An 18251-nucleotide genomic window follows, 5' to 3' on the forward strand; every position below is an offset into this window, starting at 1 on the left:
AAGTTCCTTCTAGTCTTGCGACAAACAGAGGAAAGGTCCTCTCACAGAGCTGTCTTTTTATAATGGCAATGTAGTATCAAAGAAAGGACATGGGACTCTGACAGGGTCTGACAGATCTGCTTCAAATCTTGAACCCCATGAGACCCAGCAGTGTAGTCTTGGGCAGGTCACCAAACCTCTCTGAGCTTCAAAATTCCTGGGTGTCAAATAAGGCTTCTTCTGATTATCAACTGTGGTGTGAAAAACCACCCCAAACTTAGTGGCATTAAACCACCACCACTTTATTATGCTATGGATTCAGAGAGGGCATAGCAGAGATAGCTTGTCTTTGCTCCACATGTCTGAGGCCTCAGCTGGAAGACTCAAATGGCTAGAGGTGGTTGGATGTCTGGGGGCTGGAATCATCTAGAGTCTGGTCACTCATGTGGCTCATAAGCAGAGGTGACTCGAGGACTGGGTCAGCTGGCGCACCTACATGCGGCCACTCCATGTAGCTTGGGCTTCTCATAGCAGGGTGGCTGAGCTCCAACAAGTGTTGGAGGTGAGTGTGCCAAGCAAGAGAAAGCCACATGACCTTATGTGGCCAAGCCCTGGAAGTCTCATGGCATCACTTCCACCATAGTCCGTTAGTCAAACAGTCACAGACCCACCCAGATTCAAGGTGAGGGGACACAGATTCTACCATTTGAGGGGAAGACAGTCAAGGAATTTGTGGTTTTTTTTTTAAAAGTGATCACAAAGGTAATACAGCTCCCTTGCAGGTTTGCTGTGAAGGTGAGAATGATGAATACAATGCTGATGCTGGGTGCACTGTAAAATGGCAGCCGTTATGTTACTATTGCTATATATTAACAGCGTATGATTTAAGTGCACAATCTGGATGGATTAAATTGTTCTGGGACCTTTCATTCTGACTGTTAGAATTTCCAATGTGACATCTGAGCATGAGATGTTCAGAATCTTATTGTCTTATATCAGGTGCCCCAGAAGCAGACTCTGAGACAATCTTCATGTGCAAGTGATTTATTAGAGCAGAGCTCACAAGGCAGAAGAGTAAGAAGGTGTAGAAAGCAGAGCAGGAAAGGGAAAGGAGCCAGGCAAGATGCAGTTTCAGGCAAAGTCCGTGGAGGGTTCCTTCAGCCTGATCCCGTGGACACTTGTGGAGTGGAAATTTCATCTCACCCACCTTTCCCATCCTGGGTTCTGCAATCAAGGCCCGGAATTCAGGGTTGTTCTGAGCATAACACCTGAGGTGAGCAGAGATGTGATCCAGCTGTCTTCTCCAGTACCCTAAGAAAGAAAAGAAACCCCGTCATCTGGATGATTCTCCTGAGGCTAAGAAAGAAAAATGATAGCATGGAACATATGTTCTCAGAGAGGTTAATTTCCTTTGTCAAACTTTGTGATGGACTTTCCTTAGTGAACCTCAACTATGCTCTAGAACAAGTTCCATTTGCCTCCATAACTGCTTGTTATATGTGATTAATCACAGACTATTATAGAATCTCAAAAGAGGCCAAGCGTGGTGGCTCACGCCTGTAATCCAACACTTTGGGAGGCCGAGGCAGGTGGATCACTTGAGGTCAAAAGTTCGAGACCAGCCTGGCCAACATGGTGAAACCCTGCTTCTACTAATAATACAAAAATTAGCCGAGCATGGCGGCATGCACCTGTAGTCCCAGCTACTCAGGAGGCTGGGGCAGGAGAATCGCTTGAACACGGGAGGCGGAGGTTGCAATGAGCTCAGATTGCACCACTGCACTCCAGCCTGGGCAACAGAGCAAGACTACATCTCAAAAAAAAAAATCTCAAAAGAACATATTTTGATTGCCACACATGGGGTCTTTTCTTTTTCTATGATTCTATCCCACCTACAATAACTTACCTAATATTTTATTTTATTTATTTTGAGATGGAATCTCACTCTGTTGCCCAGGCTAGAGTACAGTGGTGTGATCATGGCTTACCACAGCCTTGACCTCCCTGGGCTCAGATGATCCTCCCACCTCAGCCGCCCACGTAGCTGGGAATTCAAGCATGCATCACAATGCCTGGCTAGTGTTTGTATTTTTTATAGAGATGGAGTTTCACCATGCTGCCCAGGCTGGTCACAAACTCCTGGGCTCAAGTGATCTGCTTGCTTCAGCCTCCCAAAGTGCTAGGATTATAGGTGTGAGCCACCGCACCCAGCCCTTACACAATATTTTAAATGTACCATTTGGGGCTTGCCAAACGTGTACACCCCAATCAATATATAAAACATTTCCATAACTCTAAAAAGTTCTCTTGGGTCCCTTTCCAGTCTGCATAGGGTTTAAGACACATTTGAATTAGCTGCCACCATTTAAAACTTGAGAGATTTCACGTGAGTCTGATGCCTGGTTTCTCATATGCAGGCGGAAGATGCAGGGGCACTGGGGTCACCTTCCCACGCAGGCTGACCATCTGAGGCCAAGGAGCAGCTGGCTGCTTTGGACAGGGCACAGGCTCTCCAGCCGGCCACAGCCCCTGCTGTGCCCTGTGGCCACTTGACTCTGCAAACCCACATTGGATCCCACCTACCAAATGAAGACACTAAGCTGAAAGCAATCAGAGGGATTTTCCAAAGTCATGCAGCATGGTTCAGTGGAAAGAGCACATAATTTGGAGTTCAGACAAGCCTGCATTTAAATCCTAAATCTAGCATTTATTAGCTTAGTGATGTTGAGCCAGACACTTACATCTCCCTAAGCCTTACTTTTCTCACCTAATAAAATGGGACTAATATCCTCTACCTCATGTGTTACTGTGACACTAAACAAGAGAACCTAAGTGTTCTTAGTTGGGTTCCCCTGAAAGCAGAACCTGAGATAAAGACTTTGGACAGGTGGTTTCTTTGGAAGGTGACCGTGGGACATGCAAGTGATGGAGTATAAAGAGCAGGACAAGGAAGGGAAGGAAGAACGAATGTGTTAAAAACTGGTTAATACCCTGGGCAACTGGGGCCCAATCTTGCTGGGGATATGAGGGACCATGGAGAACATGTCTCACAGTTGTCTGCTGAAGGACAGAGAAGCTAGGGGATCTGCTCCCCGGCTCCCTTGCCCATGAGTGAGGGCAGCCCAAGTAGTATTAACTCCCAGTGCTTCAGGGTTGCACCTGTGCACGGATAGGCAGCCTTCTCCCGCTCTGTAGTTGGAGGCAGCAAAGTTAAGAGAGATAAAATTATTTAAATAAAACAGCAAGAGAGAGAATGGGGCACATTTGATGAGGCATGGTAGCAATGATGGGTGAAACCATCCACCACAGCTGCACTGAAAACAAGCAGGCTGAGATCTGGCTCGGGGCATCTGGAGAGCCCACTATGAGTAATCGAGACAACACTAGAGATCATACTAAGCCTAGTGCACTGTTTGACACAAAGCAGCCATTTATCCCACAAATATTTACTGGGCACCTACTATTGGTCATGTACTATTCTAGGGCTAGGATACAGAAGTGAACAGAGTTCTTGCCCTCAAGGATCTTATATTCTTAGTGGACAGATAATATGAAAATAAATAAATACGTATGTAGGAGTATGTTAAAAATGAGGTTCTGACTGAGAAGCTACAATACAATAGATCTATACTTTTTTTTTTTTTTTTTTTTAGACGGAGTCTTGCTCTTGTCACCCAGGCTGGAGTGCAGTGGCATGATCTCGGCTCACTGCAATCTCCGCCTCCCGGGTTCAAACCATTCTCCTGCCTCAGCCTCCTGAGTAGCTGGGATTACAGGCACCTCCCACCACGCCTGGCTAATTTTTGTACTTTTAGTAGAGACGGGGTTTTGCTATGTTGGCCAGACTGGTCTCGAACTCCTGACCTCAGGTGATCTCCCTGCCTCAGCCTCCCAAAGCATTCTGATTACAGGCATGAGCCACCACACCTGGCTTAGATGTATATTTCTAAAATGAAATCTCAACTCTCAAAAAAGCACTGAGTAAGGACGTTGTGAGGAAGTCCTTTGGAAAGGGTCATTGTAAGACTGTGAGTCCCCATGGAGAGGTGAGGTCTGTTCCCTTCTAGCTCAGGCTGAACGAGGGGATTCGAAGGGACTAGTTTCTACTACAGGAAACTGAAAACCTATTTCTATTATCCACTGCTACCAAACAAAACACCCCAAAACTTAGTGGTTTAAAACATCAACCACTTTACTGCCCATACTTCTGTGGGTCAAGAATATGGTCAGTGCTCTGCAGGAATGGCTCATCTCTGCTCCACATGGTGTCAGTTGAGCCATCTCAAATAGGGCTATGGGATCCAAGATTATTTCATTCACAAGGCTAAGGCCTCAGCAAAGATGGCACAAACTACTGGGAGCTGTTTGGGATGGCTCAGCCTTCACCTGCACTCATTCAAATGTCTGTAGTCTTTGGGTTGGGTGCTGGCTCAGGTGCTCTGTTCTTCTTCACGTGGCATCTCTTCTAATTCAGTAATCTATACTGAACTTCTTTACACAGTACTGACTTCCTAGAGAGTTAAGTGGAAGTTTTCAGCTCTCACAAGGCCTAGGCCCAGACTATCACAGTGTCTCTTCTATCGCTCTCTATGTCAAAGCAAGTCACAAGGTCAGTCCAGATTCCAAAGGAAGAGAAACAGCCTCTTCCTCCTAAGGACAGGAGGGATGTGAGGAGTGATTCTGGTCATCTCTGCAGACAATCTACCACAGGTCTGATACCACATTTATATCTGGAAGACTTCAGTCAGACTGTGGGCTGGGTTTTGACTCCCACTAAGGACATCCAGAGGGCAAAGAAGAGCTGGGAATGACCAAATTCTGGTGTGGAAGCCTGGGGATTTGAGTGGACCTACTCCCCAGTAAAATTATTAGAGTAGGTAGCTAGGGAGACATGAGCAGGGCAGGAAAGGCTCTCCCCACCCCCAGAAATGTCAGGTGACCATCAGGTGATGGTCAGGCAGTTGTTAAACTTTCTCTAAAATAACAATTGGCTGCAGCTGGTGCCAGGGGACAGCAGTCTCCCAATAGATAGAAGACACCTGAAGCTGGTGATCAGCGGCTTCCTGATGAGATCTCAGGAGTTGGACGAGTGGGCTCAGGCATGTGCACTAAGAAGAAAAATGGCAGAGTTTAACTGGTACATGACCTTTCTCCAGGGACACTCAATGGATAAGGGAATGTCTCAAGTGAGCATGCACACAATTTCCGTAAACATATGGTGCATGTGGTCCCTCCCAAGTACTGGCAGGCCACTGTACGTGGGGACAGCCCACCAAGAAGAATCAGGGGAGAAGTAATACAAACTCTGGAACTATGCCAATGTATAAGCCCCACATCAAGGGCTGAACAGCACACATGAATCTCTCAAGTCACCCACTTGGCCTTCTTCAAAGTGTACTTCCTTTCATTCCTGCTCTAAAACTTTTCAATAAACTTTCACTCCTGCTCTAAAACTTGCCTCAGTCTCTTACTCTGCCTTATGCCTCTCGGCCAAATTCTTTCCTCCTTGGAAGCAAGAACTGAGGTTGCTGCAGACCTGTATGAATTCGCCACTGCTAACAAAACTATTTTAAAAAACAGCAAAATCCATCACAAGTATTTTAGAGCCATCTAGAAATGGTTCTAAAGCCATACAGAAAATAAACATTTAATGAAAATACCAAAACTCAGAATCATGAGAATCTGTGGTGTTTGAACCATGGGCCACTCCCTTCCACTCCTTCTCAGCTCCACTCCACATAGGTGCAGCTGAGTACACAGGGCTCCCTCTCCTCAGAGTTCCCAAAGGGGTGTAGTATCTTCCGAGGAAGGTCAGGGACTTCAGTATTTCTCATCCTGTCCCAATTGCCCTTTGCACAGGCTAAGTTTTGGCCAAGTGTGGTGAAGAGATGGGGGCTCCCTTTCTCTGCCCAGTTACCACTCATGGGATGGATGTTCTACCTTTGATCTGGAACACTGGGAATACTGGGGTCCAGACCACCTATTCCTGGCTCATTCAGCACAAGTCCAATGTTGGGAGAAGCAAGTCATGAAGAACAAAGGCTACAGCTGCATCTGCTCTGCTGCTTACCCAGCCCCTAAAGCAATGGTACCACATTGAAAAAACATGCCATTGTCTCCATCCAGAGCATTGGCTCAGAGATTTTGCCCAGGGGAAGAGGCAGGTCAAAAAACAGAGTTCAGAATCTCTCCCCAAAGAAACAGACTTCATTTGCAACAAAGTGTGGGAAAGTTCAAGCCTAAGGCTGCTTTCAAAACAATGGAGGTTGTGTTAAAAAGCAGTTAAAAGACTAGAAGATTCACTAGAGATATGAGCTAAATAGGCCGGCCAGTTTACCTCAGAGGATCAGAGAAATAAACAACTAAGAAGAGCCCTCCTGAGGTAAGAAAAATATTCAAACACTGACCTAAAAAACAATCCCTGTAAAGCCAGGTTGTCCAGCCCACAGCCCATGGGCCACATGTGGCCCAGGATGACTTTGAATGGAACCCAACACAGATTCATAAATTAACTTTCTTCTTTTTTTTTTTTTGAGATGGATTCTCACTCTGTTGCCCAGGCAGGAGTGCAGTGGCATGATCTCGGCTCACTGCAACCTCTGCCTCCCGGGTTCGAATGATTCTTTTGCCTCAGACTCCCAAGTAGCTGGGATTATAGATGCCTGCCACCATGCCCAGCTAATTTTTGTATTTTTAGTAGAGGCGGGGTTTTGCCACGTTGGCGAGGCTGGTCTCAAACTCCTGACCTCAGGTGATCCGCCCACCTCAGCCTCCCAAAGTGCTGGGATTACAGGCGTGAGCCACCGCACTGGGCCACAGATTCGTAAACTTTCTTAGAACATTATGAGATTTTTTTTTTTTTTTAGCTCATCAGCTACCATTAGCATTAGTGTATTTTGTGTGTGGCCCAAGACAATTCTTCCAGTGTGGCCCAGGGAAACCAAAAGATTGGACACCCCTGCTGTAAAGGATGCCAAATTTAATTAAACCAGTCCGGGAAGCAATTTATGCCCCAGGTCATGGTTGAAAACAATAGAGGAATCATCCAACAGTAAGTAGAGCTTAATGGCTAGGTGTGGTCAGGAAAGAGACAAAGAGAGCCCTGCCAAACCATCATCATCCTATGGTGACAGGGTGCATGCCAAGGCTACACTCTCCGTGGAGTCACATCAGAAGCTTCATACTGCGGGGGTGAAATAGAATTCACTAAAATGAAGAGACAGACAGACAAACAAATAACAATAACAAGCCTGGAAGATAGGTCAGTACCCAGAGTTGATACGATATATTATCTAACACGTCCAGTTTCCAACAAAAAAATCATGAGACATGCAAAGAAACAGGAAACTCTGACCCAAACACAGGGGAAAAAATATGCAACAGAAACTGCCTGTGATAGCAACTAGATGCTGAAGATTGAAGACTTCAATGCAGCCATTATAAATACGCTCAAGGAACGAAAGAAAATCATGCTTAAAAGCAGTAAAACAAGAGCCAGGAGTAGTGGAATGTACATGTAGTCCCTGCAACTCGAGAGGCTGAGGTGAAAAGATCTCTTGAGCCCAAGATCTGGAGGCTGCAGTCAGCTATAATTGCACCACTGCACTCCAGCCTGGGTGACAGAGCAAGACCCCGACTCTTAGGAAAAAAAAAAAAATAGAAGAAATTATGATGCATTCCAGGAGGCTGAGGTGGGAGGATTGCTTGAGGCCAGGCGTTTGAGACCAGCCTGGGCAACATAGTGAGACCCCATCTCTACAAAAATTTTTTTTGAATTAGCCAAGCATGATGGTGTGCGCCACTAGTCCCAGTTGCTTGGGAGACTGAGGCAGGAGCATTGCTCAAGCCCAGGAGTTTGAGATTGCAGTGAGCTGTGATTTGTATCATTGCACTCCAGCCTCGGTAACAGAGCAAGACTCTGCCTATAAAAAATAAAAATAAAAAAAGAAGGAAGAATTCTTCTTGAAATAAGAGAATATAAATAAACATTTGAAAGGAAAACCAAATAAGAATATGTAGCAGAAAAGTACAATAACTAAAATAGATAATTCACAAGAGGTGCTCAACAGTAAATGTGAAGTAAGATAAAAAAGAATTAGCAAACTGAAAAATAGGTCAATAGATATTATACAATGTAAAAAAAGAGAGAAAAAGGAATGAAGAAAAATGAACAGAGCCTAAGAGACCCATGGGAAGCTATCAAGCATGCCAACATCTACATGAGAATCCCAGAAGGAGAGTAAACAGAGAAATGGGACAGAAAAAATGTTTGAAGAGATGATTGCCAAACGCTTCCCAAATTTGATAAAAGACATGAATTTATACATCCAAGAAGCTCAACAAGCTGGAGTTGGAGCAAGATGGCAGAAAAAGCCTACATCATTCATCCCCTCTGCTGGATGTATTTTAACATCCAGTTGTTAACACCAAATTTTAACAACTATCTGCACTCAGAAAAGCACCATTACATGAACCAAAAATCAGGTGAGCAATCACAATACCTGGTTTTAACTTCATATTGTGGAAAGAGGCATTGAGAAGGGCAGGAGACACAGTCTTGAATCACTGATACCATCCTTCCACATCCCCCAGCAGCAGCGATACAGCATGGAAAGAGAATGTGTGCACTTTGGGGAGGGAGAGCACAGTGACTGGGGGACTTTACACTGAACTCAGTACTGCCCTGTCACAGCTGAGAATAAAGCTGTGCTGGGCTCAGCCAGTGCCCGCACATGGAGGGAGCATTTGGACCAACCCTAGCCAGAGGGAAATTGCTCATCCTAGTGGTCTGAACTTGAATTTCTCAGCAAGCCTCGCCACTGGTGGCCGAGGTGCTCTGGGATCATAGGTAAACTTGAAAGGCAGTCTAGGACACAATGACTGAAATTCCTAGGCAACTCCTAGTGCTAGGCTAGGCTCAGAGGCAGTAAACTAGGGTGGCACGTGACCTAGGGAGACACCAGCTGGTATGGTTTAAGGAGGGCTTGTAATATCCCTTCTCCAACTCCAGACAGTGCAGCTCATGGCAACAAAAGCGACTCCTTTCTACTTAAGGAGAGGAGAGCAGAGTAAAGAGGACTTTGTCTTGTATCTTGGATACCAGCTCAGCCACAGTAGGACAGGGCACAAGGCAGAGTCATATGGCCCCCCTTCTAGGCCCTAGCTCCCAGCTGACATTTCTAGACACATCCTGGGCCAGAAGGGAACTCACTGCCTTGAATGGAAGGCCTCAGTCCTGGCAGGATTCATCATCTGCTTGACTAAAGGGCCCCTGGGCCCAAATAACCATCAGCAATACCCAGGGAGTATGCTGTGGGCCTTGTGCTCTGATACGTGCTAACTTCAGGGAAGACCCAGCACATTCCAAGTTGTAGTGGCTATGGTGCAAGACTCATTCTGTTTGAGAAAAGCAGAGGGAAAAGTAAAGGGGACTTCATCTTGCACCCTAGGTACCAGCTTGAGCACAGTGGGGTAGAGCAACAAGCAGGTTCTTGGGGTCCCCGAGTCTAGGCCTAGGGCCTTGGACAGGATTTCTGGATCTGCCCTGGGACAGAGGGGAGTCCACTGCCCTGAAGGGTGAGTCCCAGGCCTGGAAGCATTCACCACAAGTTAACAGAAGAGCCCTTGGGCTTCAAGCAAACATTGGCAGTGGCCTGGCAGAATCCCCTGTGGACCTGTGGACCAGTAGTGGTGGTGGCCACAGGGAGAGGTTCCTCTGCCTGTGGAAGGGGAGGGAAGAGCAGGAAAGACTTTCTATTATGATTTGATTGCTTAGCTGCAATATAATAGAACATCAAGTAAATAATTATGTTTTTTTACTCTAACCCTTGGCTCCCGACAGCATCTCTGGACATGCTCAAGGCCTGGTAGAACTCACCACCTGGAAGGGAAGGACCTTGGGCAAGGCCCAGTGCTATACTGGCTTCAGGTATGACCCAACTCAGTCCCAATAGTGGTGGCCACAGGAGTGCTTGCATCACCATACCACTAGTTCCAGGTGGCTCAGCACAGAAAGAGAGACTTTGTCTGTCTGGGAAAAAGAAGGGAAAAGAACAAGAATCTCTTCCTCGTAGTCCAGATAATTCTTCTGGATCTTATCTAAGACCACCAAAGCAGTACCTCTACAAGTCTGCAAAAATCACAGTGTTATGGGGCTTGGGGTCCAAGTCCCTTCGAATACCTGGAAACCCTTCCCAAGAACAATAGGCACAAACAAGTCCAGACTGTGAAGACCTCAATAAATACCTAACTTTTCAAGGCTCAGACACTGAAGAGCATCTACAAGCATCATCAGCATCCAGGAGAACATGGACCTCACCAAATGAAATAAATAGGACACCATAGACCAATCCTGGAGAAACAGAGATATATGACCTTTCAGACAGAAAGTTCAAAATAGCTGTTGTAAGGAAACTCAAAGAAATTCAAGATAACACAGAAAAGGAATTCAGAATTCTGTCAGATAAATTTAAGAGAGTTTGCAATAATTAAAAAGAATCAAGTAGAAATTCTAGAGTTGGAAAATAGAACTGACATGCTAAAATATGCATCAGAGTCTCTAAATAGCAGAACTGATTAAGCAAAAGAAAGAATTAAAGTGAGCTTGATGACAGGCTATTCAAAAATACACATTCAGAGGAGACAAAAGAAAACATAATAAAAAACAACAAAGCACACCTATAAGATCTAGAAAATAGCCTCAAAAGGGCAAATCTAAGAGTATTTGGCCTTAAAGAGGAGGTAGAGAAAGAAATAGGAGTAGAAAGTTTCTTCAAAGGGATACTATCAGGCCGGATGTGGTGGCTCACACCTGTAATCCCAGCACTTTGGGAGGCCAAGGTGGGTGAATCATTTGAGGTCAGGAGCTCGAGACCAGCCTGGCCAACAGGGTGAAATCCCATCTCTACTATAAATATAAAAATTTTCCAGGCACAGTGGCTTACACCTGCTATCCCAGCTACTTGGGAGGCTGAGGCAGGAGAATCGCTTCAACCCAGGAGGTAGAGGTTGCAGTGAGCTGAGATCACACCACTGCATTTCAACCTGGGGGACAGAGTGAGACTCCGTCTTAAACAAACAAACAAACAAAAAAACCAAATGGATAGTATCAGAGAACTTCCCCAACCTAGAGAAAACTATCAACATTCAAGTACAATAAAGTTATAGAACACCAAGCAGATTTAATCCAAAGAAGACTACCCCAAGACATTTCATAATTAAACTCTAAAAGGTCAAGAATAAAGAAAGTATCCTAAAAGCAGCAAGAGAAGAGAAACAAATAACATCCAATGGAGCTCCAATAAGTTCAGCAGCAGGCTTTTCAGCAGAAATCCTATAGGCCAGGAGAGAGTGGCATGACATATTTAAAATGCTAAAAAAAAAAAAAAGTTTTACCCTAGAATAGTATGTCTGGCAAAAATCTCTTTTAAACATGAAGGAGAAACAAAGATCTTCCCAAATAAAAGCTAAGGAATTTCATCAATACCAGACTGTCCTACAAGAAATGCTAAAGGGAGTTATTCAATCTGAAAGAAAAGGATGTTAATGAGCAAGAAGAAATTATCCAAAGGTACAAAATTCACGGGTAATAGTAAGCACACAGAGAAACACAGAATAGCATAACACTGTCATTGTGGTGTGTGAACTTCTCTTGACTTAAATAGAAAGACTAAATTATGAACCAATCAAAAATAATAACTACAACTTTTTAAGACAGTACAATAAGACTAAAGAGAAAAAACAAAAAGTTAAAAAGCAGGGGGGCATTAAATCTAGAGTTTTTATTAGTTTCCATTTTGCAAGTTTGTTTGTTTATGCAATCAGTGTTACTATTATGCATTGCATGGCTCTACCAAAATATCTCACGTACCCCATAAATATATACACCTACTATGTACCCACAACAATTTTTTAAATAAAATTAGAAAAAAAATTTAAAAATTTTTAAAAAGAAGCTCAACAAGTTTCAAGTAGGATAAACTCAAAGAGATCCACAGCGAGACACATTATCAAACTGTTGAAAGAATATGACAAGAAGAGAATCTTGAAAGAAGCAAGAGAGAAGTGGTTCCTAAGGTTCAAGGGATCCCCAATATATTAACAGCAGAACTCTCATCAGAAATAACAGAGGCCAGAAGACAGTAGATCAACGTATTCAAAGTGTTCAAAGAAAACAACTGTAAAGCAAGAATCTCATAGCTAGTAGAGTTTAACAAAAACAGAGAATTCATTGCTAGCAAATCCACCTTATAAGAATACTTACGAAGTTCTTTAGGCTGAAAGCAAATGACCCTAGAGAGTAATATGAATACATACACACATACACACTCACACACACACACACACACACACCCCACCACCAGTAAAGGTAATTATGTAATTATAAAAGACATTATAAATGCATATTTCTTTTCCCTTCTTCTCAACAGATTCAAAAAGAGATTAGTAAAACAATATGAATATAATTATAAAGTTTGGCCTATAACATATAGAAATAAGATACATTGACCAATAACAACACAAAGAAAGTGGGTGAGGCCAGGAGCGGTGGCTCATGCCTGTAATCCCAGCACTTCGGGAGGCCAAAGCGGGTGGATCACGAGGTCAGGAGATCAAGACTATTCTGGCTAACACAGTGAAACCCCGTCTCTACTAAAAACACAAAAAATTATCCGAGAGGCTGAGGCAGGAGAATCACTTGAACCCAGGAGGCGGAGGTTGCAGTGAGCCGAGATCACGTCACTGCACTCCAGCCAAGGAGGCAGAGTGAGACTCTGTCTCAAAAAAAAAAAACAAAAAAAAAAAAAACAAAAAACGGAGGTGAGTAAGAGTAAGAGCAAAGCTTCATTGGGCTTAGGAAATGAATCCAAAGGACTAAATTAAGAGAACTATAACTGGGGGAAAAGAAGGCTAATATAACAAAAGCCATAAATAATAGTTCTTTTTTTAAAAGACATCACATTATAACTAATAATTATAACAGTGTTTTGAGAGTTTATAACATATATGTAAACATAAACATAATGTTATATTAGAAAATAATGCCACAAAAGTTGGGAAGAGGGAATTGAATTATAGGGGTAGAATTTCTATATTTCATTGGAATTAAGTTAGTATAAACCTGAAGTATAGTCTGTTAAGATGTATGAGGAAAACCCTATAGTAACCACTAAGGAAATAACTCAAAGTATACAGTGAAAAAGTCATTAAATAAATCAAAATGTTACACTGGAAAATATGCAATGCAAAAGAAAGCAGTAAAGGAGCAATAGAGGAACAAAAAAGGCATTTAGAAACATTTGGAAAACAAAAAGCAAAATGGTAAGTCCAACTTTATCAATAATAACATTAAATGTAGATGGATGAAACAATCCAATTAAAAAAACAAACAAACGGGGATTGTCAGAATGGACAAAAAACCCTGATTCATGGTGCTAGACACAGTGGTTTATGCCTGTAATCCTAGCACTCTGGGAGGCTAAGGTGGGAGGCTTCCTTGACCCCAAGAGACCAGCAACACCAGCAACACAGTGACACCCCATCTCTACAAAAACGTTTAAAAATTATCCAGGCGTGGTGGCTTGTGCCTGTGCTCCCAGCTACTCAGTAGACTGAGGGAAGAGGATCACTTGAGCCCAGGAGGTCAAGGCTGCAGTGTGCCATGACTGTGCCACTGCACTCCAGCCTGGGCGACAAAGTGAGACCCTATCTCAAAAAAAAAGAAAGAAAACGAAGGTACACCAAACTTATGGGACGCAGTGAAAGCAAAGCTCAAACAGAAATTTATAGCAGCAAATGTTCACATTCTGAAGAAAGATCTCGAAGTCATCGCCCTAATCTTTGGCCTTAAACCAGGAAAAGAAGAGCAAAGTCAACTTAAAGTAAGAAGAAAGAAGGAAATCATGATTAGAGTGGAATTTAATGAAATATAGAATATAAAAATAACAGAAAATCAATAAAACCAGAAGTTGGTTCTTGGAAAAGATCAATGAAATTGACAAACCTTTAGTAAGATTGACCAAAAAAAATGAAATCTCAAGTTACTAGAATTAGAAATGAAATAGGAGATGTTATCACCAACTTTATTGAAATAAAAAAGATTATAAAAGAGTATCACAAACAACTGTATGCTAATAAATTAATCAGATGAAATAGATAAATATCTAGAAAAACACAAACTACCAAAACTGATTCAACAAGAAACAGAGAATCTGAACAGACCTATAAAAAGTAAAGAGTAATCAGATTTGCCCACTAGACAAACAGCAGATCCAGATAGCTTCACAGGTAATTTACCAAAATTTAAATAATAGTTAATACCAATTCTTCATAACCACTTCAAAAAAGAGAAGTGTTTCTATAAGGCTACCATTATCCTGATACCAAAATCAGACAGACAATAGGAGGAAAGAAGAAAACTGCAGACTAATATCTCTTATAAATATAGACACAAAAGTCTTCAGGAAAATACTAGCAAACTGTCTTAGCCCATTTGTGCTGCTATAAACAAAATACTTGAGACTGGGTAATTTATAAAGAACAGGAATTTATTTCTCACAGTTCTGGAAGCTAGAAGTCCAAAATAAAGGTCCCTGCAGGTTAGGTGTCTGGGGAGGGCCTGGTCTCTCTGCTTCCAAGATGGTGCCTCGTTGCTGCATCCTCCAAAAGAGGGGAACGCTGTGTCCTCACATGGAGGAAGGGCCAAAGGACAAAAAGGGGCCTTAGCTCATTCCCTCCAGCCCTTTCATAAGGCACTGATCTATTCATGAGGGCTCCATCCTCATGATCAATTTCCAAAAGGTCCCGCCACTTAATACCACCACAATAGAGATTAAATTTCAAAATGAAATTTGAAGCACCTAGCTGGGACCACAGGCATGCACCACCACAAATGACTGCTTTAAAAAAAAAAAATTGTAGAGACAGGGTCTCAGTTTGTTGCCCAGACTGGTCTCAAACTCCTAGACTCAAGAGATCCTCCAGCCTTGGCCTCCCAAAGTGCTGGGATTGCAGGCATGAGTCACCACAACTGGCCCAAATTATAGACTTAAAAATAGTCAAAATGGTGAATTTTATGTTATTTAAATTTTACAATTAAAAAAAGGGATAATGGCAGATAGCAATAGCACTGCGCACTAACAACATGCCTATCACGACAAAGAAACCCACATGCGCCATGTGACTGAGGAACTAGACAACAGGACTATGAGCTAAAACATCAGAATACTGAAAGTTTAAGGAAGAGCTTACAGGAAGAGCTTCTTTTTCCAATACAAAGAAAATTACTTGAAAAAGAGGAAAAGAAAGAAACTTACTTCTTACACATACAAATAAATCTAAAAGGAAGAGAAAATGAAATGTTCTTTCAGAGAAAGAGTGAATTCCCTCCCGATCAGAAGAAAGGGCATCCTCCCCCTTACCTCTTCCTGGGCTGATGGCTGTGAGGAGGGGTTTATGGTCACTCATTTTCTCCTGCCTCTGCTTTTGAGAGGCTATTTCCAGTTCCTTTTTTGCTAGCAGCTTGCCGGATGGGTAGAACAGGCCAACAGTCTGTGTTCCTATGTCCCTCTTAGTCCCAGCATCAGACCTGGGCAAAGGAATATTCAGGGACTGCCAGGCACATCGGTGCTATGAGTGAGGCAGAAGACATTTTTTAAATTAGAATATAATTTAATCAATCTTGCATTTTACTTATAGAAAACAACTCTAATCAGAATAAAAAGTATCTCAAGAAAAGTATACTTTGAACTAATAGGGTTTTCCAGCCTTTGCCTCATCTTCCTTGCTCCTGTCTTTCCCAGCAACTTCCAGCCCGATCCATGATTAGCCATTTATTATCTAAAATTCAGCAAATCAAGGGGTGTTTGCCAGCCTGCTTGATGCCTGGAAGATATCTATCCTTTTCAGCTCTATAATCCAATAGAGCATAGACTTCACTACTCATCCACACTCAGCCACTGGTCACCAACATTTTCTCTAACATACTTTCCTGCATCTAAACCTGGTGACCTGAGAGGACCACCATGAAAGGTTGTGCATTGCACAACATCACTGCATTCGAAGTAGTACCATTCACATGGTGAACATCATATATTTGCATATGTATTAGGGTAATTTTTCTAGTAGAGAAACCAGCATATTACAAGCAATTTCCAATAGATGGCAGTCAAGTGTCTTGAGAAAAGAACACCTTTGTTTCATTTGCACAAAGGAATACGGGCTAGTGGCAGTCTAGGACTTAAATCTTTCAAACTGGGTTAAGAAAGCCATGAACAGCTGGGCGTGGTGGCTCATGCCTGTAATCTCAGCACTTTGGAAGGCCAAGGTGGGTGGATCACGAGGTAAGGAGTTCGAGATCAGCCCAACCAACATGGTGAAACCCCATCTCTACTAAAAATACAAAAATTAGCCGGGCATGGTGGCACATGCCTGTAATCCTAGCTACTCAGGAGACTGAGGCAGAGGTTGCAGTGAGCCAAAATTGCACCGTTGCACTCCAGCCTGAGCAACAGAGTGAGACTCCATCTCAAAAAAAAAGGTCATGAACTCCCTAAAACTGCATACAAAGTGCTGAGTGCATCTTCTAATAATTATCAGTCTTTAACTTCGTATAATAAAGAGATAAGAAGAAACTGAGAAGTCTTTATCCAGCTTAGAGAAATTTATAAAATTATAAAAATCTAACACAAAGCCAGTTGTTAGAGCTTAAGTACTTCTGAAAATAACCCGGTGAGATTGTCCTCAAACTATGCCCAGCTGTTATAAATTACAAAAGCAATCTTATATACCCTAAGCTTTCTAAAATATAAAAAAGGGGAAGGAAAAGTTCTCAGAATGCTACATAAGAAATTCAAGAGAAGTGCATTCCATCTCATGTATTTTAAAGCCACTAAAGTGGCATTATGTCTACGGCCTTGCAAATGCAATGGCATAGACCTCAATTTACTACACACAAATACGCCCATTTAGATCTTTGATTTCTGAAGAAATCATTCGAGTGTTTAAAATCTAAGACTGCATTTATTTACACACCTAGTTGAAATTCCATGTGAAAGTTCTAAAAGTTTTGGGTCTCTTCCCTGGGTTGATTCACAGGGTGGAGCATACACATTCAGAGTTACAGCCTCTTCCTGGGTACCAGTTCTTACTACGGGGGAGGCCTCACCTCAGAAAAAGGGCGAGCTTCCTCAGCAGCTAGAGCCAGGCTTCTGTCCAAGCTATGTTTCACCAGGGACTTCACACAAATACCACAGGAGCCACAGAATCGGGCAGACAGGTGATTGCTGGCCCCACATTTAGGGCAAACAGAGCAGCCAGCAGGAATGCCAAGCTAGAGGATAGAAAATATCTTGATGAATATTAGAGTTATAATTTCCTCATGTAAATTATTCCCATACCATACAAATTAATATATGCCCAGACTCTCTGACCCAGCCATTCTACCTTCCAGAATTTATCCTACAGATGGACAAGTACAGAAAGAAGTATACTCCAGGTCAACCCCTAAAGCACTGTGGTTTTAAAAGAAATCACTGAAAACAACACACATGTCCAGCAATAGGGATAGTCTAAATATAACACAGTACATACATACAAACAATGGATTATGAAGCCACTGAAAAGAATGAGGAGGTTACTAACAAGACAAATTGCTAGGTGAAAATAATTGGGTCAGAGATCATGGCACCAGTTTACTTATACATGCATTGAATAGCTGAAAGAACATCTCAAGAACTGGATATGAGCAATTGCTTCTGACAGGAGAACTGTGGGACTTAGAGAGAAAGGAGACTAACCCTTCACTCTAAACATTTTTATTATTTGCATGCGATACTTAAATAAATAAATACATAGTCTTGAGTGTTTTATTATAAAGGCAGGCAGAAGGAATTCATTTTAAAAAATGCCAGTAGTCAATAAATGAATGAAAAGGTTTAACCTCAAAGAAATGCAAATCAAAACAGTCATCAGAGATGGTTCTCAGTGTAAGATAATTAATTATCTCTATCTCCAGATTCTTAGGTTATAGGTACCAGTAGCGAAATCACAAGAAGTAATTTCTGCAAGGCCATGGAAGAAGTGCCTGGCTCTCTCCAGGCCAGTGGTGAGGTGCTCAGTATATAGATTCTCAGTTTTAAAATACCCACCATGGCTCCACACCAGCCGCAGAAGGATGCCTCCCAGAGATTCCAGCGACCACATCTGGAGCAGGAAATGGTCCCCCCTTTCTGAGTGGGCGGAGGAGGGGCTTTATCCCCACTGCACATCGACTG

General features: G+C 42.7%; 1 protein-coding gene across 9 annotated transcripts in view; it reads right to left on the bottom strand.

The window, feature by feature from the left end:
• Nucleotides 1-18251, bottom strand: part of DZANK1 (double zinc ribbon and ankyrin repeat domains 1) — an 83835-nt gene that overhangs the window by 14008 nt on the left and 51576 nt on the right. For all 9 annotated transcript variants that reach the window (XM_054541616.2, XM_024239182.3, XM_054541615.2 and 6 more), the window contains 4 exons: nucleotides 18126-18248; nucleotides 17144-17308; nucleotides 15399-15606; nucleotides 1187-1290 (listed from right to left, as the gene is read on the bottom strand). In XM_054541616.2, the coding sequence (XP_054397591.2) occupies nucleotides 1187-1290; nucleotides 15399-15606; nucleotides 17144-17308; nucleotides 18126-18248 (600 nt within the window). The remainder of the gene's footprint in view (nucleotides 1-1186; nucleotides 1291-15398; nucleotides 15607-17143; nucleotides 17309-18125; nucleotides 18249-18251) is intronic.

This window comes from Pongo abelii, chromosome 21, assembly GCF_028885655.2.
Source record: "Pongo abelii isolate AG06213 chromosome 21, NHGRI_mPonAbe1-v2.0_pri, whole genome shotgun sequence".
Lineage (NCBI taxonomy): Eukaryota > Metazoa > Chordata > Mammalia > Primates > Hominidae > Pongo > Pongo abelii.